General features: G+C 40.4%; 1 protein-coding gene across 12 annotated transcripts in view; it reads left to right on the top strand.

Annotated features, from left to right (window-relative positions):
• SLC7A2 (solute carrier family 7 member 2) overlaps window positions 1-27970 on the top strand; it is a 74579-nt gene that overhangs the window by 31411 nt on the left and 15198 nt on the right. For 6 of the 12 annotated variants that reach the window (XM_015144817.2, XM_015144818.2, XM_028852372.2 and 3 more), the window contains 6 exons: window positions 14669-15066; window positions 15786-15941; window positions 20084-20249; window positions 21711-21844; window positions 23203-23425; window positions 26005-26144. In XM_015144817.2, the coding sequence (XP_015000303.2) occupies window positions 14691-15066; window positions 15786-15941; window positions 20084-20249; window positions 21711-21844; window positions 23203-23425; window positions 26005-26144 (1195 nt within the window). In that variant the 5' untranslated portion in view covers window positions 14669-14690. Of the gene's footprint in view, window positions 1-14668; window positions 15067-15785; window positions 15942-20083; window positions 20250-21710; window positions 21845-23202; window positions 23426-26004; window positions 26145-26392; window positions 26530-27970 lie in introns of all 12 variants that reach the window. The other 6 variants (XM_077943054.1, XM_077943053.1, XM_077943055.1 and 3 more) reach the window with 1 other exon arrangement.

Genomic DNA, 27970 nt, shown 5'->3' on the forward strand with positions numbered 1-27970 from the left:
TGTTTTTCAGTGTGGCCATTACACTTTTTTTGTTTATTTGTTTTTTTAGAGATAGGGTCTCATTCTGTTGCCCAGGCTGGAGTGCAGTGGCATGATTATGGCTCACTGCAGCCTCTACCCCCTGGACTCAAGGGGTCCTCCCACTTGAGCCTCCCCACAGGGAGCTGGCACTATAGGTGCGCATCACCATGTCTGGCTAATTTTGGTAATTTTTGTAGAAACAGGGTTTTGCTCTGTCGTTCAGGCTGGTCTGGAACTTCTGGGGCAGTCAAAGGCTTAGAGTTCTGAGGAAGTTAACTTTGTCTGCCTCCGCCTCCCCAAGTGCTTGGATTACAGGTCTGAGCCACTGCCCCCTGGCCTGGTCATTACACTTTGAATTAATATATTTATATGAGGGGAGAGAAATCTTGGGATGGTAGCTATTTGGAATTACTTGAAGGAGAAGACTTTTCTGTATTTGTTCTTAGGGCAGAGTTAGACTAATGGGTAAGATTATAGGAGGAGAGCTCCATGAAATAGAAGCATTGAGAGCTGCATAAGGAGAAGACAGGATGTCCTTGAAGCTCGGGACCCTCTGGGCCCATACAACATGGCCGCCTGTCAGGGATGTAAGGAATTCTGAAGTGAAAATGAGAGGGGACCGGTTTCCTCTAGGGTCCCCACAAAAAGCATCCACTGGAGTTTCAAATGTGATACTAAGATTTCTAAAATATATTTACATGTACTTTATAGTAAAAAGTTAAGAGCATTGTAGAGGCTTTAACATTAAATGTCACTGGGGGATTGTTAAATAATTGAAATTCATTTAAAAACCTTTGCAGAAGTATTTAGACACTTCTGCTGGGCTCTGTTCAGTAGCGCTGGTTTTCCTTACACTCGGCCGCACTTGCAGTAATTGTCCTTAACCGCACGTCTTGTGTACGGACCACCATCTTTTCCCTTTTCTTAATGTTCTCTCTGCTGCCCTTAGTTGACTTGTTCTATCAAGCTCATTTTTAGGGCTCAATTGCCAGTCATTTACGGCCAGCTAAGTCAATCCTATTTAGAAGTGATGGTATATAAATGTGTACTTTCAGGTTTTCACCAGACAAGCAGTTTTCCCTTCATTGGGGGTGAGGGGAGCAAGAGGACACATTGTATAAGCAAGTGTCAGTCCTACTCAAGTGCCATGGGACTCGGTCTCCCCAGAGGGACATTTCCTTTGTTTTTGTTTTTGGTGGTTGCTGTTTGTTTTTTTTTTTTTTTTTGAGAGATGGAGTCTCGCTCTGTCGCCCAGGCTGGAGTGCAGTGACGTGATCTCCGCCCACTCCACCTCCCGGGTTCAAGTGATTCTCCCGCCTCAGCCTCTCGATTAGCTGGGATTATATGCGCCCGCCACCATGCCCGGCTAATTTTTGTATTTTTAGTAACGATGGCGCTTCACCGTGTTAGCCAAGCTGGTCTTGAACTCCTGACCTCGAGTGATCCGCCTGCCTTGGCCTTCCAGCGTGCTGGGATTACAGGTGTGAGTCACCGCGCCTGGCCTAGAGGGACATTTTCAAAGAAGCTGCGGAAAGTCCCTTGAAAAGGAGTTTCAACCTTCCTTTGTGTTAGGTTGGTGGGTGCAGAAGTAATTGCTGTTTTGCCATTAAAAGCAGTAGCAAAAACCATGATTACTTTTGCACCAACCTAATACCTCTTGAAGGAGACCCCATTTGCATTCAACACCAGCACTTCTCTATACCCCCTTCTCTCTCCTGCCGGCTTCTCTTGGCAGGTGGATGAGCGGGAGGTTCTCATTTTTGAGGCTGCTGGCTTTTTCCCTGCCTCCCACCGCGTGTTACATAAATCAGCTTAGTTTCTTAACTTTAATTTTCTACATTTCCCAACCCACCCCTGCCGCTTCTTTGAGTCAGAAGGAAAGCTCAGGAGCTGCAGAGGACAAGAAAGAACCTTCTTGCTGTGTCCATGCAGTAGCTCAGACGGCCTGGGAGCCGGGACAGAGGGAGAGGGCAAGGGGGCTAGGTGGGGGCAGCTGGATACACGCAGTTCAGTCAAAACATTTTCACCTTTGCGTGGACCAGAAGGCTCATGTGCTATGGGTAGTAGGAGGACAAACTGGGCTACAGTACTCGTTGGAGAATAGCACCATGCAGGGCTAGAAGGCTGGGCTGGGGGGATGGTTTGGAAACCAACTAACTTGCTGAAGTTAGTTGGCAGAGGACAAATTAGATACAAGTGTGAGTAAGTAGATTTTTTCTTTTTTTTGAGACAGAGTCTCTCTCTGATGTCCAGGCTAGCGTGCGGTGGCGCAATCTCGACTCACTGCAACCTGTGTCTCCTAGGTTCATGCGTTTCTCCTGCCTCAGCCTCTTGAATAGCTGGGACTACAGGCACATGCCACCATGCCCGGCTAACTTTTGGACTTTTAGTAGAGATGGGTTTCGGCATGTTGGTCAGGCTGGTCTTGAACTCCTGACCTCAGGTGATCCTCCCTCCTTGGCCTCCCAAAGTGCTGGGATTACAGGCGTGAGCTACTGCACCCAGCAAGTAAATAGATTCAAAGCCTTCAAACTGAAATCTCATTCTTTATATAATATTTAAATTTAATAAGAATTAATTGTTATTTTAAAGTATGCTGATATTTCTAAATATTTCTAAGCATATTTAAAATGAAGGAAGCCAAATTCATTTACAAATCTCCATACAGTGTGGCTTCAAATATTTGCCTCCTCTTCTGGGTGCCATTGAAAGTCAGGGCTGGGAAATAACAGGGCTGGTTTCCTGGAAATGGTGTATTTCAGAGCCTAAGATAGGCTCGCGCTCTCTGTCTCTGCATCTTAGTGCTGAAAACCCTGAAGGGCAGATGAAACTGCTCTTTATAAAGCAGCAGCAAGAGTGGGGAGGAAGGGAGTTTATCTCTTTTCTTAGAGTCTTCTTATTTGAAAATACTGCAGCTGTACAATGGCCGTATATTGTATGTAATACAAGGCCACTATAAAGGTTTTAGAGGACGGAAAAGTTATAGTTTAAGTTTTGTTTTGGGGTAACAAAAGATTAAAAATTTGTGCTGTTAAAAAGAAGTTTGAGAAAGTCCGTGTACGATATACGTGTATATGGATGTATTTTTAAATTTTTTGCTTAGATTGCAGGGCTTGCAATGGTTTTTATGAATTATATTCCTTGTAAAACCTACTTTTCACACTTTATTTGAATATTTTAAAATTCCTATATGATCAATGATTCCAAAATAGTTTTTGTATTTATGAGATGGTTTGAATTTTAAATTTTCTAGTAATTAAGCTATTATTAATCAGAATTAAAAATCAAAATACATGTTTCCAGGAATTTCTGATTAAGACTTTATAGACTAATATGATTATTTAAAGGGTTTTTTTTTTTCTGTTTAGCAGGGAAATAACTATAGTTGCTGTTAAGTATTTATGCAAAAATTCAAGATCTTTTTCCAAGGAAGGAATTGTTTCAAATAAAGTAACAGAGAGGAAAATTTGGACTTCTAATTGAGCTTAAGAAGTGAATGATTAAATAAATTATCAAAATTTCAAAATGAGTCTTAAAGATTATGGATATTTCTTAGTTAATAAAAAAATGTGGCCGGGGACAGTGGCTCACGCCTATAATCCTAGCACTTTGGGAGGCTGAAGTGGGCAGATCACCTGAGGTCAGGAGTTCGAGATCAGCCTGGCCAACATGGTGAAACCCCATCTCTACTAAAAAAACTACAAAAATTAGCCTGGCATGGAGGTGGGCACCTGTTATCCCAGCTACTGGGGAGGCTGAGGTAGAATCACTTGAACCCAGGAGGCGGAGGTTGGAGTGAGCTGAGATCACGCCGCTGCACTCCAGGTTAGGCAACAGAGTAAGACTCCATCTCAGAAACAAACAACAACAAACACACACGCGTGCACACACACACACACACACACACAGAAAAAAACCCAGCAATTCTAGAGTGGAATCATGGCTGAAGAATCAGATTAGTCATGGCTTTCCCCAGGAAAGCGTCCCTGCTGCTCCCTGACCCCAATCCCAGTGTGAGCATGGAGCCCCTCCTCTGTGTCCCCAGTAGTACCCTGGATTTCCTTTACCCACAGACATCTAGCTTTACGGTAATGGCCACTTTACTTTAGTACCTGTATCCCCTTGCCTCCTGGAATTTTGTTTGGAAATTGCATTTAGATTATTTTTTTTCTTTTTTTGAAATGTCTAAGGCTTGATCTTTTAGAGAAACTGACAGTTTGTTGAACAGTTGATAAGTTGAATTCAGTCTACGCAGTAATATAAAATTTAAAGCAAAGTCTGGAGAAAACTTAATTGGAGAAATTGTTTACATTTATGGCATATTAATAAGTAGAACAGAAATGCGATAAGCATATCAGTCTTCAGTTTTAAGGACCACATTCCTTCCAGTTGTTTTAATGTTTTAAATTGTTCTTGGTTTGCATGTTCTAGATAGAAATTTTAGAGGCTCTGAATCATGAAAAACCAGCACCCTTTTCATTGCTTTCTCTGAACACACAATGGGAGTATTTTATTCAGATTTATTTGAAGCCAGTATGAACTTGCAAACTTCTCTGAGCCAATAGCAGCATTTCAACAGTCTATCGAGAAGCTAACGATAAAAATCTATGCTCATGCATTGTTGCTATGTTTTAAGAAGAACCAAATCAGAATGTGTTTTTCAAAATTCAAAATATAGTTTCTAAAGTGACCATTTTATTTCAATAAATGACTTTTCCGCAAAACCGTAAATCCCAACACAGTATCCCTCTAAATTTCTTGAACTTGAAGTAAAAATGAATGTGAAATCTGGTTAAATTCCATTTCTGCCACAGTTGAAGGAATTTTGCCTAGCATTGAGACAAAAGTGGTTGAATTCTAACAATTAATTAAATTAGGTAACTTTTACGGGGTGGGTGCAGGGTGGTGATTTGAAAGGGATGCACTTTGGCTCTGTTTGGAAAGAGAATAATTAGAGGAAACCAGTGTTCTAAAGTATTTCTCAGCTCTTGGCTTTTAGACAAAAAGCTTTCTTATACTCCACTACCCTCCTGGTCCGTGCACATACTTCTGGTATCTTTGATCTGAAAGTCAGCTCCTAATCCAGAGAAAAGTGAACCTCGCTTCCCAAACACAGGCTATTTATTTAATTTTTAGTTCCAGAGTATATGGGCAGGATGGGCAGGTTTGTTCCGTATGTAAACGTGTGTCATGGTGGTTTGCTGCACCTACTAACCCATCACCTAGGTATTAAGTCCCACATACATCAGCTGTTTATCCTGATGTTCTCCCTCCCCTCACACCACCCCCTGACAGGCCGCAGTGTGTGTTGTTCCCCTCCCTGTGTCCATGTGTTCCCATTGCTCAGCTCCCACTTATAAGTGAAAACATGTGCTGTTTGATTTTCTGTTCCTGCATTATTTTGCTGAGGATCATGGCTTCCAGCTTCATCCGTGTCCCTGCAAAGGACATGATCGCGTTCCTTTTGATGGCTGCATAGTATTCCATAGTGTATATATACCACATTTTCTTTATCCAGTCTATTATTGATGGGCGCAGGCTATTTAAAAAGGGCAGCAGGAACATGGTTCCATCCAGGTCTTCAGGATTTCCTTGGCATCCTTGAGTTATCTCTAATTTATGTGGACAGTGGATTCAAAGTGGAATTAAGGTAATATTGAGTGGTTTGCTTTTTAAACAACAGTTGTGCTCATCTTCTTAAACAGTTTCTCTGGGAAGTGGTTACCCGTTTGTAAGGATGAGCAGTTCGGACCTCTGTCATCACAGCAGATAACTACCCTGAAATTCAACAGCATTTAGCGGAGGATCACTGAATTGTGGCAAGATTTGATGGACAGTGTCAAAGACTTAGAGATTGAATCTTCAGTAAGCTAGAAAACCCACTCACGTAAACTCACTCATTTACTTTGTTCCATGAAAATATGCCGAATATTTCTCTGTTTGGAATTCTGACAATTCAAGGAGCTCGATGTGGAAATTTTAGCTGTATTCTAGAGGCATATATTTAAAGTCTGTATGTGTTTGCTTTTTCAGTTTTAGAACAGGCATGCAAGCTTCAAATGGAAAAAAAAACAAAACAAAACAAAGAGAAAACAGAACCCTCCTTGCACAGAGTTATACTGAAGTCAATCTGACATAATTTGTTGATTCTCTGTTATCTGTAAACTATATGACATGTAAAGTTAACGTTTTAACTTCAGAGTGAAATAGGAGCTCAATAGTCTTATCACCCAGCTTACAAATCCATGTGTCCCTTCCCACTCATCCTCTTCCTTGACTCTCAAGGTGGAAAAGCTAAGCTCTGTTGTCCACCCGTATCTCTTCACCCTACTGCCCTTCCCCTAGAGCAGCTCAGAGTCCCTTGTGCCTAGATTATTCCAGTAGCCTGTTTAGCTTTTTCCTTATCTCCTGTCTTGATCTTTCTCATCCCCTGTTTATAATAACAGTCAGAATGATGTTTCTCAAATTCTACGTCAGGCTTAAAAGTTCTCAGTGATTTCCTACTGCCCCCAGGGTCAACTTCAAGCTCCTTGCACAGCCTAGGGACCCTCCTGCTTAGCTCTGCTTACCTCTGGCTTCCCCATCCCTAAGCTCTATGTGGAGCTTTACTCTTGCCGGGAACTCTGCTTAGAACACTTGTATCCCCACCACCCCCTCCCGCCCTCCTTCTCACTGAGCTTTCAGATGCCTAAATTTAACTCATCCAAACATAGCTGTCTCCAGGAAGGCCTCTCTAACTACCTGAATCCCTGTCACAGTCAGAGTTAGGAGCCCTTGCAGTGCTTTGCCTCCCGTATGCACAAGCATAGCTGTCTCATATTGCAATGGCCATCATGTGTGTGCCTGTGCAACTGCGGGTGGCACGAGGGAAGAATTGGGGCAGCCTATTTATGGTTGTTTCAGGGCCTGATAGGGTGCCTCAAGTATTTGGGGTAACGATAAAGTAGTGGAAGTATTTATAAGAAATTTACATTTTTGGCCGGGCACGGTGGCTCATGCCTGTAATCCCAGCACTTTGGAAGGCCAAGACAGGTGGATCACTTGAGGTAGGGAGTTCGAAACCAGCCTGGCCAACATGATGAAACCCTGTCTCTGCTAAAATACAAAAATTAGCTGAGTGTGGTGGCGGGTGCTGTAGTCCCAGCTACTTGGGAGGCTGAGGCAGGAGAATCGCTTGAACTCGGGAGGCAGAGATGGCAGTGAGCCGAGATCACGCCACTGCGCTGCAGCCTGGGTGAAAGAGGGAGACTCCATCTCAAAAAAAATTTTTTTTTTACATTTTTTAACAAAAGATAACCCACTAACATTCAAGTCTTAAGTGTTGTAGAGACTTCTGTGACTGAGGAATTTTAAAAAACCTTCTCCAATATGGTAAAATATTCCCAGTGCTTCCCTTGATATGCTTTCCTCCATTAGGTGAATTATCGCTCTGCCACTAGCTTACTTCTATAATTCATTGGCCAAAAAAAAAAAAAAAAAAAAAAAATTTAAATGTTTTTAATAAGTACTATAGAGCCCTTGTTTCCTATTCCTGGGGCCTTAACTAGCTCTTACCTCCTTCTCATTCCAATAGTGGGCATTGGGAGAAATGGTGTTACCGATAATCCAGATTCGTTGTGTGTATATCTAAAAAGAAAAGATTTTCTGGCCGGGTGCAGTGGCTCACGCTTGTAACCCCAGCACATTGGGAGGCCAAGGAAGGAGGATCACTTGAGGTCAGGAGTTCGAGATCAGCCTGGCCAACATGGCGAAAACCTGTCTCTACCAAAAATACAAAAAAAAAAAAAAAAATAGCTGGGTGTGGTGGTGGGTGCCTGTAACTACTTGGGAGGCTGAGGCAGGAGAATCACTTGAACCCGGGAGGCGGAGGTTGCAGTGAGCCAAGATTGTACCACTGCACTCTAGCCTGCGCCCCCTCCCCGGCTCCCCGCAAAAAAAAAAAAAAAAAGAAAAAATTCTACCTTATGTCAAGCTATTTCTTTCAAGGAGAGAGTACATACATCTGTGGGTAAAGGGCAGAACTAATGCAGGTTAAACACTTTAAGTACCGTATTGGAAAGTGAACAAATTTGAGTTATTCTACCATGGAAACCACCTTTTGGAAAGAAGAGGAATTCTCAGGAAATGTAGCAGAAATGGCCGAAGGTAGCAGATTGGAAGAGTTGACAGTGGGAGTAGAGTGGGGTGAAGCAGGCTCACTTAGTACCATCTTGACCTTCGCCAGTAGCTTCTGGTTTCAAGGAACAGAGACCACTCTAAATAGCTGAAGTGCACAGGAGGTGTGTCCAAACCATGTCAGGGAATCTCGCACACACAGCATTAGAAGCGCAGCAAGGCCCGGGGGGACAGAGAAGCTCCCCAGGCTCGTCTTTCCCTGCCTCCCTGCTGGGGCAGCTGCCTTTCCCAACTCTGCCCTACTCTGAATGACCATGGTATGGCTTATTGTATTTATTTATTTGTTTTCAGATGGAGTCTCGCTCTGTCACCCAGGCTGGAGTGCAGTGGCACGGTTCTCACTGCAACCTCTGCCTCACGGGTTCAAGCAATTCTTCTGCCTCAGCCTCCCGAGTAGCTGGGACTACAGGCACGCAATACCATGCCTGGCTAATTTTTGTATTTTTAGTAGAGATGGGGTTTCACCATATTGGTCAGGCTGATCTCAAACTCCTGACCTCAAGTGCTCCTCAAGCCTCCCAAAGTGCTGGGATTACAGGCATGAACCGCTGTGCCCAGTCCCCTCTGTGTGGCTTCTACTGCCAGCTTGTGGGTTTCTGCACCTTGTCAAGCTGGTCCCCAGTGTGTGTGACTTCAGCCTGCACTGGACCATTTGACCAACTCGGTTATTTTGTGCTTAAGAGCTTTAAGAACATCTAATTGAGCATTCCCAGCCTTTGACTGTTTAACCCTGAGTCAGGTGTCTCTCTGGTCCAGTGATCTGTGGCTTGGGGGTGTGAAGACAGTGCTATGGGGAGTGTAGGAGGCAGTGGTGGAATCCCAGGTAAGGTAAAAAATTAAGGAAAGGGCCATTCCTCATGTTTGCCATGGCACATAGAAGGTGACAGGTCCTAGCAGCTTGGGGAGAGGGAACAGGTTGTACCCACTGGCAGTCACAGTGACATACTAGCCAAAGATTGCTGAAGACTTTGTGGGCATGGGCATCTGCCTGGTGCCCAAGCCTGCCACCGAGCTCTGGTCGGGAATGCAGAGTGCTGACTGGGCAGGGACTCCGGTTACCAAGGTGCCAAGGGCTTTGCCTTCTTCGGTTTTTGCTGCTTCTGTTCCCCAAGCCTAAACACAAAAGTTGGATGCTTCATTTAATTTTTTTTTCTGCATCTCTTTGAGCTAACTACGTATGCCTTATTCCCACTGTAATGTTGCTTTTACTGAAGTGAAATGGAGTCACATATTTGGAAGCACCAGCTGTCTTTACATAGACTTCCCAGAATTCTCTGTCAGCCCTTTATTTGTTGAATGTCTTTAGGAAAAATGCTTGCCTGTGTCTGGATTCTATATCAGAAAATTTGAAATAATATGTTTTTAGTCTAACTTCCTGGCAGTACTGATTTGGTATAAAAGGGGAGAAAATATCAATGTTATTACTACAGTGGTTGTAACTTTGTAGTGGCTTCAGTTGCGTTTTTCGTTTTTACCTATGTCTACACTCGCATGCACTTCTCTGGAGAAAACCCTGGAGGAAGAAATGGTTCAGAAAACTTGATTTGGAGAAAAGGTAAGTTTTAGACCCAATAAAAGTGAAGTGAATATGGTAGAGTGTTTTGTTTTTCCAGAAAAATTCAGGCTTAAGTGTTGAATGCAAAGGTTTGTGGTTTCTGTTTTTGCTAATCAAGGCTGAACAGTTACCACTTGTGATAGTCTTTTATCCTACATTATACTTCTGATGAATTTTTAAAGAAATTAATCTCTCAAAACTTAGCAAAAACAATAAAAGTCAATAAATCCATGGTATTATGGCTGTATCTTTTCCCCTTTACTGCATTATTTAACCCACATTATAATTTGAAAATTTATCTCGGAACTTTAACGTTGTAGATTGAAAAAAAAAAAAAAATCTAGGGCAAAAACAATGCAGTAAAGATCCCTACTTATCTATGTGATGTAATTACTTTTTTTCCCATCAGTCCTAAAACAGAAAGAGCAGATGTCTCCCCACGAAACTAGCAAATGGAATGAAGAAAGAAAAAATTGGTTATAATTTGGACAAACTAATTTGTTGAGGGTTTATTGGAACACCTGCCCCACTGGCTTGTGCCAGCCAGTTTCTCCTGTAAGATTTATTGTCAGGGCCTGGGATACTGATATAGAAGATTAAGTTTGAAATGTCAACCTTTACTTACGGGAGGAAGGGAAAGATTCGTTTCTAAGTGACTCAATGCAACATCAAACTTTTGAACTACAGTGAGAATCCAGGATCAACTTGTGACTATGATTGGCAGATTTGAAAAGATTTCTGGGGGTCGTTGAAAGGAAGTTTGCTCTGTTAATGTCATCAGGGTTAGGGATTTACTAGACCTAAAATTCTGTGCTGTCAAGTTGATGGCCTGGGCTGAAGAAGTTTTAGAAGGAGGTAATTTCAAGTTGCTGAGGAAGGAATTTAGCTTTTCGGCAAGAATTAATAGGGCTTTATCAAGGAATAAGGTGCCTAGAAATGGTCATACTTAAGTTTGGGGCAGAATGGGGGTGGGGGCTAAGAACGATCCACATGTATCATTGGGCTCATGAAAATCATTCAGAGACTTTTCTGCAGCACAGCATATTGCTAGTTCCTTCCAGCCCTCCCTTCGCTAATTCTGTTTTCTGATCTAAGCTAATATGCACATACTTGTCTTCCTCAAGAGACGCCACTGTCTCAGTAATTAATAAAATACTTGCTTATCGAAGAAAGATATATATTTCTGGGATTGCCAGAATCACTTGTGACCTCATAGGGATATTGATTAGAGCCTTATATTCTAAGGCCAAGGATATGGGTGTGAGTTTTGTACGGGCCTGTTCCCAAAATCTGCATCATTTTTCTTCTACTACATGCATGTAGGTTTCTTATTAAACATGAGTCCTTGGTCACAGTAGCAATAACTGACAGTGGTTCCAACAGTGCAGATCATCTCCTGGAAAAACAAAGTCTGTGCCCTCCAGAGTAAAGGAATCACCTCCAAAACCCCTGCATTTTATCTCTGCGTTTGTATTTGTTGTATAAGTGGGAGGGATTTTTTTTTTGGGCAGTGAAAGTCCTCTGTAAAAATGAGAGTAAGATGGTCATAACCATTTCACATAGGGAACGTATCTTTTTTTAAATGTTGAATAAGTTATAAAAACTTCAAAAATATGTACATACCACATTATATCACTAATATTAGACACAAATTTTTTTCTCATTCTCTTGTTGCCACACTATTTTCGTATATCAGTGTGTCTCGACAAAAGCGTATTTTACAAAAGTACGAGATTCACTTTCGTCGTCTACGAAGCACTGCATGATACACCTGCTAGAACTCAATAAATGTTTGTTTAATAGTGACTCATTAAATTGACCCAATATGTTTGTTCCTTACTTTTCTCCCATCCCATTATAGTCCTACAAAATTAGTTCTGTGTTGTGGCTTTTGCAATCCGTGTTTTACCAGGCTGTGCGTAGTTGAGATTGTTTGCAGAGGACATTGAGTAACCTGCCAGTTCTGAGAAGTTTCTGACGTATGCTTTTCTAATTACTCAAAAGCAAATGAATGCTTGACAAATGGGATCGTTGTCTTTTTTCCCCAGAGCAACATAGAAAACCTGACTACACATAAAATATTTTTCATCTTTAATGGGAAAGAAGTATTTTGCCTACACAGACCTCCCCGCAACCCCTCCAAAAAAGAAAAAAAAAATAGGAAAGAATCAGTAGAAATCATATCTTATCTGATTAAAGCTGTGCATTTCTATAAGCAGTCCTGCTTCCTGTGTAATCTGGAGTGAATTAAATTCAATTTCATATTGAAGAGATGACCATCACTAATTTATTCATTTTGGGTAACTTAATAATAAAACATTTTCAAAGGAGGTTTGTTTATTGGTCGACTTGCTTATTCTTTTCTTTTTATGCTTTAGAAATTTCACAAATAACATCATAATCATAGTACCAGGAAAAAAGGATTTGAAAAAAGTTTACCCACAATCCTGTTAGCCCCTGAATCTTTCCGTGGTTTTCCTTGCTTCCTTCCAGATCCTTTCTCTTTAAATATGCAATAGTGGTAGAATTTATGTCTTTTACTCATAAAAGTCAAGGTTAATTCAGTCCTCCACCATAGGCATGTTTTATCTGGTTAAATGACAAATGGATATGCTGCACTTTGTTTATCAATTGTGTTCCCAAAGTTGTATATGACATGTCCCATTTTCACGTGATCTTAAATCATTAGTGAACTTCAGTGTGTCTTTGTTTCTGAGCACTTTTCAGTTGGCCGTGGTCCCTAATCCTTGGTCTTTGTGCATCTCTGTATAAAAATGCTTAGATATTACAGAAGCTCAGCATTTAGTAACTACCTTTCCCATCCCTCCTGACCCCCTCGGTTGGCCTTTATGTAACTTCCACTTTTTACTTCTCAGTTCTTTTTAAGCAGAACGCTTATCTTCTATCTATATGAGAACGGGCTATTTAAGGGTTAGCCATTGGTAGAAATTGATATACATTTGATTTATGGAAGTATTGATAGTTTTGACTTTGAAAACCTGACTATTGGTAAAACTGGAGGTGTCAACATATTTGCAGATTTTCCCACAAGCGTTTGTGAAGTGTCACGCTTTGGCACTCTGTCGGGTGGCACAGAAGATACTGAAGATGTGTAAAAGTTTTATTTTTATCATCGAGGAATGTGTCACCTATTTTTTAATTTCTCCTTAGGCTTTTCTTCATATTCTTTGACTTACCTGCTTTCACTATTGGAAGCTTGTATTTATATTTATATTGATGTGTGGATAATGTTCCTCAGTTATTTCCTAATCTGCTAAGTTATATGTTTTGGTAGACAATTGCATGTACAGCTCTTTCATTTTTAATATTTCTTTTGCATATAAGTTGTACATATTCATTGGAGACAAATTAGAAATAGGTATTAGCAATATAATATATGAAATACAGAGATGAACCCATCTTCTAAATATAATTACTCTTAATATTTTGATATGTTTTGCTTTAAGCCTTTTTACTGTAATATATGCCTATGTATTTTTTCTTAACTAATATTCTTATCTTGTTTTGTAACCTGATGCTTTTTCGGTGTTAGATTGTTTAGGCTTGCAGGAGGTGGGGAGTGTGACTTTTTGTCTACTTTATTCATTCCATTTTTAAAAGAACGTAGAATAATATTTGGCATGGACTTTGGACTTATTTATTTAGAAATCTGAAATATAATAAGCTTGTGTATTTTAGTACAAATTCATACTTAAAGCATGGTTGAATGGCAGTTTTAGATTTCAGCAGACTTTGAGAGGTGATTTTTTAAAAATTCTAAAAGTTCACATTTGCTTCACATTCATTATTTAAAATGGAAACAGAGAAGCTCACACATGCTTGATAAATCCGGAGAATACGAAATGATTAAGTTTTTATGTGCTTTTAGACGATAGCTAAGTCCTGTAAGGCTAGAGACCCTATCTGTGTAAGACATCATTCTACACATATTCTCAGCACAATTCCTGGGATTTAGTAAGGCCTGAAAAATCTGGGCCAGGCATGGTGGTTCATGCCTGTAATCCCAGCACTTTGGGAGGCCAAGGAGGTAGGACTGCATGAGCCCATGAATTCAAGACCAGCATGGGCAACATAGTGAGACCCCATCTCTACAGAAAATAAAAAAGTTACCTGAACATGGTGGCACATGCCTGTGGACCCAGCTACTCAGTAGACTAAGGTGGGAGGATTGATTGAGCCCAGGAAGTTGAGACTTCAGTGAGCTATGTTCATGCTACTGCACTCCAGCCTGGCTGACAGAGTGAGACCCTGTCAAAAAAAAAAAAAAAAAAAAAAGAACCTGAGTTAAATGGATAGTTGAAGTACAGATGGACAGAACCTAAAAGATGAGGCAATTCACTCCCTTCCTTGTAGTGAGAACGAAATTAGCCATCTCTGAAACATATTTCTATCAGCATATCCTTTGAAAATTTTTAGCTTGGACATGGTGGCTCACACCCATAATCCCGAGGCTGAGCTACTCCAGAGGCTGAGATGGGAGGACTGTTTGAGCCCAGGAGGTTGAGGCTGCAGTGAGCCAAGATTGTGCCACTGCCCTCCAGCCTGGGCAACAGAGTGAGATCCTGTATCCAAACAAAAACAAAAACACGAAATTATAATATGAGAACAAGAATGGCAAATCTTTTTAATCACCCAAGGCTGCTATATTCCTTTGCTTGCCACATAAGCCATTTATTGCAGTCTCTTATAAACGGACATGTATCTACAGGAAATTGAACTGCAGGAAATTCGAGGCTCTGGTTATTAAACCTTCCTTCTGACTGCTCTGGGTCACTGCATCTCTTCTAACAAGCGAAACGCACACACAGCCTCGCTCTAATTGTGCCTGGAAGCTGGGTCACCAAAGGGAGGGATGATGATTCCAGATCAGCTTCTAACCTCCTCCCTTCCGCTCAGGTTGCCTTCATCAGACGTCAGAATGATTCCCTGCAGAGCCGCGCTGACCTTTGCCCGATGTCTGATCCGGAGAAAAATCGTGACCCTGGACAATCTAGAAGACACTAAATTATGCCGCTGCTTATCCACCATGGACCTCATTGCCCTGGGCGTTGGAAGCACTCTTGGTGCTGGGGTTTACGTCCTCGCTGGGGAGGTGGCCAAGGCAGACTCGGGCCCCAGCATCGTGGTATCCTTCCTCATTGCCGCCCTGGCTTCGGTGATGGCTGGCCTCTGCTATGCTGAATTTGGGGCCCGTGTCCCCAAGACGGGGTCTGCGTATTTGTACACCTATGTGACTGTGGGAGAGCTGTGGGCCTTCATCACTGGCTGGAATCTCATTTTATCATATGTGATAGGTATGTTTCAAAAAGAAGTCAAACGTGTGGAATGGAAGAATTCGCAGCCCTGTGTCACAGCCCTTAGGTTCAGTTGTAGGTGTTGGGTACATCACTTGATGTCTGTGTGTCTCATTTTTGTCATCTCTAAAATGTCTCCTCCTAATTACAGAATTTCCTGGGGTTTTTTTAAGACAGTCTCACTCTGTCACCCAGGCTGAAGTGCGGTGGCGTGAACTCGGCTCACTGCAACCTCCGCCTCCAGGGTTCAAGCGATTCTCCTGAGTAGCTGGGATTACAGGCACCTGCCACCATGCCTGGCTAATTTTTTGCATTTTTAGTAAAGACGGGGTTTCACCATGTTGACCAAGCTGGTCTCGAACTCCTGACCTCAGATGATCCACTCACCTTGGTCTCCCAAAGTGCTGGGATTGCAGGTGTGAGCCACGGCACCCAGCCACACAATTCTGTGATTTTTGCTTCATCTTTGACTATGCCTCTTAATGGACTTGCAGACTTTTTTAGTTACAATTCTTTATTGCAAATAAAGTTACCACATTCCACAGTTATGGATTTGAACATTTGATGACTATTGCATGATTATAAATATCCAGATACTGTATATGTGATTAAAATTTTCAATCTTTTGTGAACTCATGTTTATCCTGTAATAGAGTAGCAAACAATGCTATGTTAATTTGCCCCCAGTGACTTCGTATCCTCTGTTCCATTTTGGGAAGGTACGTCAAGTGTTGCAAGAGCTTGGAGTGGCACCTTTGATGAACTTCTTAGCAAACAGATTGGTCAGTTTTTGAGGACATACTTCAGAATGAATTACACCGGTCTTGCAGAATATCCTGATTTTTTTGCTGTGTGCCTTATATTACTTCTAGCAGGTAAGAAAACCAGTTATGCCTCTCCCCAGGATGAACCACACTATTTGTCTCAGGAAAATAGATTACTTCTGAATTTGGGGCCTGAGTTCCCAAGACAAGGTCAGTATATTTATACATTTATGTTACTGTTAGACATCTGTGGGGTTTATCACTAGCTGGAATCACATTTTAACCTAAGTCTAAATTGTGTGCAGTGGTAAAAATAGCGCTTCTGAGTAAATGGCACCTGGCACACACTAAATAATAGGATGAGGACATTGATTTTTTTAATAATTAATTGCAGGTTTGCAGGAATAGCGGTGGTTTCAGTAAGGAGGAATGTATACTTTCTTGGCATTGTTTCATCTTACTACATACAACTAGGGATATTTGCAATTTCTAGAACAAATTCTGTTTTTCTGACATGCCTTCATCTATATAACGTAGGCCTTTGGTTGTAAAGGAAGCAAGTTCAAATCACCTGTCATTTTGTAATGTTGACATTATATAGACAAACATACTTAGTACTAGGATTTTTCAGTTTTTGTCAGTATGGTAGCATAGTGGTTTTAAGAGGCACAGGATTTCGAATAACCAGATTTCAAACAGATTGCTGTGCCACTCACTGCCTTTAGAACATAGAACAATTTATATAATCTTCCCCTCACTCAGTTTGCTCATACATAAAAGGAGGCATCAGTGTCTGCCCCCTTCAGCCTTCTCATCTGGTTCCTAGTAAGCACTCACATGGTGGTCAGTTTTATTTCATAGGCATAGCTAATCCCTGCTCTGTCTCCTTATATTTGCTTTAACTGTGTAAACATTTTCTTTTTTTTTTTTTTTTGAGATGGAATCTGACTGTGTCACTCAGGCTGGAGTGCAGTGGTACTACAACCTCTTTCTCCCGGGTTCAAGCAATTCTTCTGCCTCAGCCTCCCGAGTAACTGGGACTACAGGTGCCGGCCACCACACCTGGCTAATTTTTGTATTTTTAGTAGAGACAGGGTTTCACCATGTTGGCCAGGGTGGTCTCAAACTCCTGACCTCAAGTGATCCCCTCACCTCAGCCTCCCAAAGTGCTGGGATTACGGGCGTGAGCCACCATGCCTGGCCACGTTTTCTATTTTGAGTCTCATTCTTACCTGCAATCCTGCTTATACCTATCAAGGATTACACTAAGAGTAAAAATCGTGTCTGTTCCTACTTCTTACTTGCTTTACCCTGAGCAATCTGCGTCATGCTTTCTTGTCCGACTTTATCTCTGCTTTCTCCCTTGTTAGAAGAGTGAGACAGAAATATCTTTCTCTTTTGAAACGTTTACTAGAAAATTATATAATTTTGAAAACAGCTTTACCTTTTAAAAAGTGAATCATTAATTAAATGTTTTATATAGGGTTAGGGATAAGAACATGAACAAAGTGTATAGGTCTAAAATGTTTTGCATTTTGATTCTAATGTCAAGAGAAATTGCATCAATTGTTTTTCAACAAAGATTGATTTTTGTTTTGGTTTCTAAGCAGTCTAGCTTAGAAATAGAAACTGGTCTAGTGTTAAATTATTTACATTGTATTTTATTTATTTACATCATATTTTATTTATTTACATCATATTTGATCATTTTAATGAACTTAAAATATTCAACTCTAATCTCTAAATGATGAAAAAGCATGAAGCTATGACACAATCAGCACATAGTTTAATTCCACGGCAAGACTCAGGCCTTGGCTCATTTGTCCCATGTTCATTCACCATCATATCTTTCCTTTAATTATAGGTGGCGCTTATGTTTTAAACTCTGTCCTTAGAATCTTTGAAGATCAAAACCCCCTAATGGAAATCCCTATTCATATTGTAACACCAAATGTCTTGTGACATGAAGCAGTTGTTTTACTAAATATACACGGGAAGTGTATGCTCCGTTTAGATGAGATATTCATTGGTGTGTAATCTGCCAGTGGGAGATGAGACCTCAGAGTAGACAGTGCACATGCGCTGTTGGGAAACTTATGTGAAATATAAAGGTGGCTTTGTTATTCTCCGAGGTATATAGCAGCGGTTCCTAACCTAGCTTACAATTATGGAGTTGGGAACTGTACTGGCCATACAGCTTTCCTTTATATGGTTAATATATGATTCTAGGAATTACACAGGTAGAAGAACAAAATTCAAGTTCTTTCATCTCTGCTTAGAAAAATTTGCTTATTTGTTGCTGGGTGGTATAGATATGGGGAAGAAACAAGTAAATCTGTGACATCGTCTTTTCACAGCAATCATTTGCTCAATAGTAAAAGATAAATTTTCTTAGGTCCATAATTCAAATCTTATACCAGATGGGTTAAAGATATACATATGATAAATATAATTAGAAAAATGCTGGAAGGAAACAAAGTAGATGTTTTGGGTTAATGTTTAAGAGTTTTTTTTCAAGGTAGAAACTAAAAAGGGAAAATTTATTTTTTATTCTAATAACTTTTCTACATGTATATAATCAGTAAGATTAAAGGCAAAAACAAACTGGGAAAAATATGTGTTATACATGACAGGCAGAGAGCTTATGGCATTGATATATACATAAATTTTATAAATCAGTGTATTACTCCATTTTCATACTGATATGAAGAAATACCCAAGACTTGGTAATTTATGAAGAAAAAGAGGTGTAATGGACTCACATTCCACATGGTTGGGGAGGCCTCACAATCGTGGTGGAAGGTGACAGAGTAGTGAAAGAACGTCTTACATGGTGTCAGGCAAGAGAGCAGGTGCAGGGGAACTGCCCTTTCTAAAACCATCAGATCTCGTGAGGTGTGTTCACTATCACGAGAACAGCCCAGGGAACCTGCCCCTGTGATTCAGTTAGCTCCCACTGGGTCCCTCCCTTGACACCTGGGGATTATGGGAGTTACAATTCAAGATGAGATTTGGGTGGGAACACAGCCAAACCATATCGATCAGTATGAATAGAATACCCTAATAGAAAAAATAGACCCTTTAAATTGAGCCAAACTTTCCAGAGAATATTTTGATAATAGGAACCAATAGTACAGACCTTTGATGCAGTATTACCTTGCAGAAAATTATTGTAAAGAAGTAAATGGAAAGTGTAGAAAGATAGTTATAAAAGAATTATTATGTCAGTGCTATTTATAATCGTAACAAACAAAGAGTGATCTAATTTTCTATAAATAAGGGATGAATTAAAAGTGCAGTACCTCAATATAGTCTAAGATTATGCAGCTGTTAAAAATGAGATTATATATTTACTGGCACAGAAGAGTGTGTGTATATGTGTGTGTTTGTGTGTGTGTACAAAACTTGGGAGGGAAAAGCATAGTTGATCTTCTTTGTTTTTTTTCTGTGTCTTCAAAGTACTTGAATAGGAAATTGATCACTTTTACAATCAGAATATAAAGTATTAAAATGAGAATAGGTTTAACAAAGTACTTTGTTGGCACAGTTGAAGAATTATCTTTGTTTATGTATTTTGTGTGCATGGCAGATATATGTTTTAGCGTTTACTTTTAAAAAGTTCACAACTGGGCCGGTTGTTGTGGCTTAAGTGCCTGTAATCCCAGCACTTTGGGAGGCTGAGACAGGCGGATCACTTGAGGTCTGGAGTTCGAGACTAGCCTGGCCAACATGGCAAAGCCGCAACCCTACAAAAAATGCAAAAATTAGCCGGATATGGTGGCACACACCTGTATTCCCAGCTACTCAGGTGGCTGAGTGGGAGACTTGTTTGAGCACAGGTGGCAGAGGTTGCAGTGAGCCGAGATAATACCACTGCACTTCAGCCAGGGAAACTGAGCGAGACTCTGTCTCAAAAAAAGCAAAAATAGTTTGCAGCCATTTACCTTGCAATTAGATGTTACTTTACCTATCATTGGCAAAGATGGCCAAAGTTACTAGATTTATGTTTCTTAGAAAGTGTGGTGTCTTCTATGAGCACGACCTGCCTCCAAAATTGAGTTGGTTGCATTCAGAAGACCTTTCAGGATTAGGTAATTAACTAATGAGTAAGAACTAGCAGTAGAAGTGGATAGATGGAAATTAAAGATATGAATACTGGTGAAAGAATATCCTACAGCCCTGTATTTGCCTCAAAATGCCATTGCCTTTCCTAAAGATAAATAAACATGGAAATGCCCTTTCTTCTTCCATAGGTCTTTTGTCTTTTGGAGTAAAAGAGTCTGCTTGGGTAAATAAAGTCTTCACAGCTATTAATATTCTGGTCCTTCTGTTTGTGATGGTTGCTGGATTTGTGAAAGGAAATGTGGCAAACTGGAAGATTAGTGAAGAGTTTCTCAAAAATATATCAGCAAGTGCCAGGTAGAATATTTGAGATTTTTTTTTTCTCCTTCTTGTTTAAGACAATATTTTAAGTGGGTATATTAGGTCATTTTTACTCTGCTAATAAAGATATACCTAAGACTGGGTAATTTATAAGGAAAAAGAGGTTTAATGGACTCACAATTCCACATGGCTGGGGAGGCCTCATAATCGTGGCAGAAGGTAAAAGGCATGTCTTACCTGGCGGCAGACAAGGGGAGAGAACTTGTGCGGGGAAACTTTCCCTTATAAAACCATCAGATCTTGTGAGACCCACTCACCATCACAAGAACAGCAAGGACCTGCCCCCATGATTCACCACCTCCCACTGGGTCCCTCCCACAACACGTGGGAATTGTGGGAACGGCAATCCAAGATGAGATTGGATGGGGACATAGCCAAACCATACCAGAGGGCATATGTGAGTTTTCTTCTAGAGCAATGGTTCTCAAATTTCTTGCTTCTGAGACCCTTCTGAGAGGCTGTTCCATTCCAAGACCACTCTTCCCAGATTCCCTTCAAACTTAAAGGTATAGGTGTGCTCCCTATGGAGCAACTCTGTGAACCCATGCACCTGCTGAGCCTCAAGCTCTGCTCCGGGTTTAGGGGAAGAGCAAGGGAAGATCCTAACTATTGGGAAAACTTGATCTTTCCCCCTAGCAGTTTGCCACTGCTAAATAACAACGAGTATTTTTGACTCCTGCATCCTTTAGTTCTTCCTTCAGGACCACCATTCAGTTTTATTGTATTCTTTTAATGCTTTAGTAATCTTTAGACCTTGTTTTTTGGAGAATGTTTTTAGTTGCACAAACAGACATAAGATTACAAAAATACCTATTGCATGGAATGAGGTACACCTGTATGTTTTTCTTGATATATGTTGTTTAGTCTTTCCAATAAGGGAAAAAATTGGTATCCTATAAACTTACATAGTTTTTTAACATATAATAAAATATTCAGTTTCATTATTATCAATCAAGACGAGGATGTTTTGTTTCATGTTTTTAAATGTCTCGTTAGGGAATGTTAGAGACATGTACTCTGCCGTACTTGATGCTTTATGAGTTGAAGAATGGATTCTCCTAAGTATAAGCATCCATGAGAAGAGGAGGTTTCTGGTCTTTGTCGTCCCAGAGCATGGCTCATATGTGGAGTCTCTGCTCTCAACGTCCTCCCTGGCTGTGGGTTCAGCTGGAGCTGGTCTGGGGCTTCTACATATGCTGTCAGTCAGCCTGTAATTGGGTGTCAGTGATGCAGGAGGGTCATTTTTAGGTACCATTGTTAGGGGCACCACCACATTCTGTAGCACAAGGTGAAGAGAGTAAGGTTTTAGTTTTATGTATATCAGCTTCAAAGAGCTGATAAGCACAACCACCTTCCAAGGATATAGTCTGAGACAAGTTACCGGAAGGAGAGTTTTCTGTCAAAGTGACTTTCCGCTGTGTTTGTTCTCTTTCTTAGAGAGCCACCTTCTGAAAACGGAACAAGTATCTATGGGGCTGGTGGCTTTATGCCTTATGGCTTTACAGGAATGTTGGCTGGTGCTGCAACTTGCTTTTATGCCTTTGTGGGATTTGACTGCATTGCAACAACTGGTAAGAGCAGTGTCTTGGCTCAGTGTAGAAGAATGGGTGTTCCTTGTCGTGCACGAGTACCCGTGTGTGGCAGCAGAGGGTCCAGGAAAGAGAGACGGATTTGGGATAAGAAGGGCACTAGTTCCAGACCCAGCTGTGACACGTGCTGCTAATGATAAAAAGAAAGAATGCACCTCTCTGCCCTTGGTTTCCAGTTGGTAAGTTTCGGAGAGCAATTCCTATTCCTCAGATAGTAGGAAGATCCCCTAAAATAATGCATATGAAAAATACTTTGCAAGCTGTTGGATTACTTTATAAATGTTAGTCATTATTACCATCCCTAACCTTCTGTCCAGAAGTGCTGTCACGTGGGCCATACATGATGATCATGTTCTTAAATGGTCTCTTCGTTAGTGGGAGAAAAAATATTGTGCCTGTTCTTTCTGTGTTATCTTATACATCATCATCATCATGCCAGAGTCACTCTCTAAATGTCTCCTCTATTTTTATATCTTGGTATGGCCGTACAATTGACCACGTTTTGAGTATTCAATCTCATTAGTGTACAAAGTATACTGTTTTTTAAATTGAAATTAGAACTTCATACCAATAGATGAAATAACGTCATCTGAAGCCTTCATATTTAAAGGCCTACGGAATGGCACGGCAGTCATTTAATCTCTGTAGATGAATCATTTTCCAAATGGATTAAGACTGCTATTCTGTCTCTAAACACTTAACAGTGCTGATATGTTATGGATTTTGGTTGATTGGTTGGTTTTTTTCTTTCCTGGAGATAGGAAACTGACTGGCATGACTTCTCCTTTTCTCCCTCTGGGAATTGGTTTTTTATGTAATAAGAAAGTACCTTCAAGAATAGAGGAAATTTCGTGTAAAACAGATGGATCGGCCGGGCGCAGTGGCTCACACCTGTAATCCCAATCCTTTGTGACGTTGAGGAGAGTGGATCACTTGAGGCCAGGAATTACTTGAGGTCGGGAATTAGAGACTAGATTGGCCAACATGGTGCAAACCATCTCTCCTAAAATACAAAAATTAGCCAGGTGTGGTGGCGCACACCTGTGGTCCCAGCTACTCAGGAGGCTGAAGCAAGAGATTTGCTTGAACCTGGGAAGCAGAGGTTGCCATGAGCCAAGATCACGCCACTGCACTCCAACTTGGGCAACAGAGCAAGACTCTGTCTCAAAAAAATAAAATAAAGTAAAATAAAATAAAATAGATGAACCAAGATAAGAAAAGGAAAGGGACAAAAACAGAGAAGAATTACCCTGGAGGAAAGGAAGAATTTTGCACAATTTAGTTTCTTTACCTATGAATGTTTTATTAAGCATACACATCTTTTGTTTATATTTCCTTAGGTGAAGAAGTTCGGAATCCCCAGAGAGCTATTCCCATTGGAATTGTGACGTCTTTGCTTGTTTGCTTTATGGCCTATTTTGGGGTCTCTGCAGCTTTAACACTTATGATGCCTTACTACCTCCTCGATGAAAAAAGCCCCCTTCCGGTAGCATTTGAATATGTGGGATGGGGTCCTGCCAAATACGTTGTGGCAGCTGGTTCTCTCTGCGCCTTGTCAACAAGGTACATTGCGTGGCCTTTGGGGCAGGGGCTGTTTGGGATTCTACAAAGTAGTCAGTGTCTAAAAATTTGCTTTTGTCTATTTAAAAAGTATCCTAATAGAAACAAAATATTGTGCAACTTTGTATTTATTGATTAGCTTGCTCCGAATTTCCAGATAAAAATCTTAAAGGATAAACTCCCCTGCTGTTAGTTCAGAGTCAGTTTTTGAAGACAGTGATGGTCCAGGCTTCAGTAGAAATATATGTGGCATTGATACACACACACACACACACGTATCTGTGGCACATAGTCATGTATATAGGCATTATGAAACTTCAGGATTCTTGTCCTAAAATGTTTCTCCATTGGCTTTGGTGATACTAGTAGTTCTTTAGACATCTGAGAATGTATGTACAGACCTTGCGTTTGCTACACTCTGTTTGAGTAATACTGAGCCTATGTGAGTGAACACTTATGCTCTGTCTTTTAAAAATATAGTGTGCTTTTTATTGTGAAACATGGAGACTTTTTCTTAGCACCAATCAGAGTGCAGTTGGTCTGGAAATAGAAATTATCATTCTTAAATAAATGGTGACAATTCATATAAATATGTGAAGAGAAAAGGGTCATTGAATCCCAAGTTTTCAGATTCTCAGTAGCTGCTTGTTTGAATACTTTAGAACTCATTTCCCAGGTTTCCTGAGCTGCCCTCATTTCAATTAACATATGATTATGCGTAAGATATTTCATTCTCGTTTTTTATCATGTCATACAGTGGAAGAGTCTTGCAAAGAGAAAATTAATCCTTTTTACCAGATTAGTAATTTTTTAACTGAAAATAAGCTTCTAAAAGTCTGAAACTAGAAAAAGAAGTCTTTTAGTGTAATTCACCAGCCTAGCTTTATTTTTCCCCTTCAAACTCCCTTTTATTTTCTATGTAATAAGAAAGTACCTTCAAGAATAGAGGAAATTTCATGTAAAATTTTAAACTGAAATTTGAACTTCCTACAGATAGTCTTTTCTTTAATTACATATCATTAAGACAATATTAAGTAGCAATTAGACGCTCTTGGTTTCTCAGCCATCTGCTAGTGTTGAGGTTTATTTATTTGAGACAGGGTCTCGCTCTGTCAAGCAGGCTGAAGTGCGGAGCATGATCATAGTTCACTGAGGCTCGAACTCCTGGGTTCAGGTGATCTCCCCAGCTCAGCCTCCTGAGTAGCTAGGATACAGGCACGTAACACCACACCTGGTTAATTTTTTATTTTTTACAGAGACGAGGTCTCGCTAAGTTCCCCAGGCTGGTCTTGAACTTCTGGGCTCAAGCGATCCTCCCACCTCAGCCTCCCAAAGTGTTGGGGTTACAGGCATGAGCCACCACACCTGGCCTTGAGGTTTATTTTGAATAGCTTCAAGTAATTTCCAAAGTCTGAATTCTGAAGATACCACGCCCCCATGGCCTTAGAAGGGATGGGCAAAGATTCATCTGTGGCCAAGCTCAACAGAGCCTTATTAAAGATAAAGAAGGGCCAGGCATAGTGGTTCACTCTTGTAGTCCCAGTACTTTGGGACACCGAGGCGGGAGGATCACTTAAGGCAAAGAGTTCAGGACCAGCCTGGGCAACATAGCAAGGCTTGGTCTCCTCAAAAAATTCAATCAATTAGCTGAGCAGGTGACATGTGCCTTTAGTCCCAGTCGCAGTTACTTGAGAGACTGAGGTGGGAGGCTCGCTTGAGCCCAGGAGCTTCAGGGCACAGTGAGCTATGACTGTACTACTGCATTCCAGCCTGGGTGACAGAGTGAGACCCTGTTGCAAATAAAATAAATAAATAAGAAGGATTTTTAAATAAAATACTTTTTTTTGTTTTCTCTTACATGGTTATTTTTCACAACTAAGTAATGTGTGCCATGGTGCAGCTAGTAGACAAAAGTAATTCCGAGCATCTCAAGCAAAAACTGTCTTACTAATCTTCAGTTGCTAACTTTTCATTGTGGTCCCCTCTGTATACTACATTTACGTAAATTGATCTTCTTTGCCTTTTTCTACCTTGATTATCTTATGATGCTGGGGATTATTACTAACTTGATCCAATATCAGGGTGTGTGAGAAAAAATACTGGTACAATAAATGCAAAAAATACATCATTATTGAATAAAGGTTGCAACTATTGCTTATGAAATAAAATTACTTAGTCTTTTCTTTAATTACATATCAAATTAATAATTTTATTTTCTAAGTTGTTGCTGCTAAAAATGTCTTAATAATATTGGTTTGGTTAAGTCTTAATTACTTAGTTTTAATTTGGTAATAATTGTGGGTACATACAAATTCCTTGCAATATTGTTTTAAGTCTGGTAATTTTGCTGGGTACTACTTATCTGTAACAGAATAATGAATAGCACAATGGTAAATATTAGCAAATTTTTTTAAATGCCCTATCATAGTGCATTTAAAAACAATGTGACATAATTATTAATATAAATAATATGACTTTGTAATTACAACTGTCATGCTGAATATTATACAATTTTATTTCCGTTCGGGGATGTAATCTTGCATGAATGTTTGCCATACTGCATGTGTTTGCTTTTTATTCAGTCTTCTTGGATCCATTTTCCCAATGCCTCGTGTAATCTATGCTATGGCGGAGGATGGGTTGCTTTTCAAATGTCTAGCTCAAATCAATTCCAAAACGAAGACACCAATAATTGCTACTTTGTCATCGGGTGCGGTGGCAGGTGAGAGAGAGTTGACTTTTCTTAAGAAACGGGGGATCTTTTTCGTCAAGGACTCTGCGTTAAAAATACAAAGCTAGGTGGTTTTCTGTTTTGATTTACAAGAAGTTCAGTCACTTTTTTTGTGAATGTTTCCTATTTTGAATTTTTTTGGTTCTGCATTTTCGTGTGTCCAGTCTTTACCTGTGCGTACCTGTCTAGAATAATCCTTAAAATAACTCATGTGTGAATTTTGAATTTTTCTGTTCTAGTCTTCTGGGCTCTATGTTCCCTTTACCCCGAATTCTGTTTGCCATGGCCCGGGATGGCTTACTGTTTAGATTTCTTGCCAGAGTGAGTAAGAGGCAGTCACCGGTTGCTGCCACATTGACTGCAGGGGTCATTTCTGGTAAGCTTTACAGACTTAGGCTTCTTGAGCATTGGACTGGAACATTTAATTCGCATGCATGGACTTAGAAAGAGGGTCTGCATGCTGTGCATGTAAGTTAAAAAAAAAAAAACCAAAATCACTGGTAAATTAGCGTACGGGCATTGGGATTAACATTGAAAATTGTGGTGGCGGTGGTATACTGAAGTTCATTCTTAATTGACCCTTTGGGATATATATATATATTTTTTACTATTTTGTTATTTTAATATTTTGGGCTCGAACAAATGTACAAAGGGTTATAATGGCTCTCCACTAAATATCATGAATTGCTTTTCTGATGAACTAGCACACAAAATTATATCATTGATACCTAAAGTTTCGATTAAGGAATTCTGGCTTAATTTTTGAAATATTAATTTTAAAATAATGATTGTTTGGTCTAGGATATACGTTGAATATTGCTAAAGGACCACAGGATTTTTTAACTGCTAAGCTTTACCTGTTATTAATAAGAAATGTCCAAGATAATTTATGCTTGGGTGTTGTGATCACCGTCCTCAGTATGGTGGGCATCCTTGCTCCCAGGACCATCGTAGCCGTCTAACAGTTAACGAATGTGTATATCCTCTCCAACTCCATCAGGAATCTATTTTCCCTTTCAACAGTTTTGGTACTTAAATTATGTTCAGAAAATCCAGATTACTAGTCTTTTGGCACATCTTAATATCCATGTAAAATACCTTTGGCCAGATTCTTATCTCATGCAGAAAATTTCAGTGAGATTCTAGATCCAGACAATGACCTTAAAGGTACTGTTACAGGAAGCAAAAGAAAGACTTTAGCAAACTTTATACGTAAAATAATGAACAATCTTGGCACTAGAAATTCAAACCAAAGTGACAATTTCGTTGAGGCTCTGAATTGTTGGGAAATCAGGTTAGAATACGCTACTGCTTCATTCTGTGTAAAATGGATTTTTTTTTTCAGGATCAGAATGTATTTGTTTAAACACTTTCACTGTAAACATTTTCTTATAAATCTGGCCCTTTCTTTTTTTTTTTTTTTTTTTGAGATGTAGTCTCACTCTGTCGCCCAGGCTGGAGTGCAGTGGCGCTATCTCGGCTCACTGCAAACTCCACCTCCCGGGTTCCCGCCATTCTCCTGCCTCAGCCTCCCGAGAAGCTGGGACTACAGGCACCTGCCACCACACCCGGCTAATTTTTTTGTATTTTTAGTAGAGACAGGGTTTCACCGTGTTCGCCAGGATGGTATCGATCTCCTGACCTCGTGATCCGCCAGCCTCAGCCTCTGAAAGTGCTGGGATTACAGGCGTGGGAGCCACCGCTCCTGGCAAATCTGGCCCTTTCTTAAACATATGTTAGACAGTCAAGCCACTTATTTTCTCAGGCCTAGGTTTCTGCCCCGCTAAAATGAAGGTTTGCCCTAGACGATGTGAAGC

The sequence above is a fragment of the Macaca mulatta genome, chromosome 8, assembly GCF_049350105.2.
Source record: "Macaca mulatta isolate MMU2019108-1 chromosome 8, T2T-MMU8v2.0, whole genome shotgun sequence".
Classification (NCBI taxonomy): Eukaryota; Metazoa; Chordata; class Mammalia; order Primates; family Cercopithecidae; genus Macaca; species Macaca mulatta.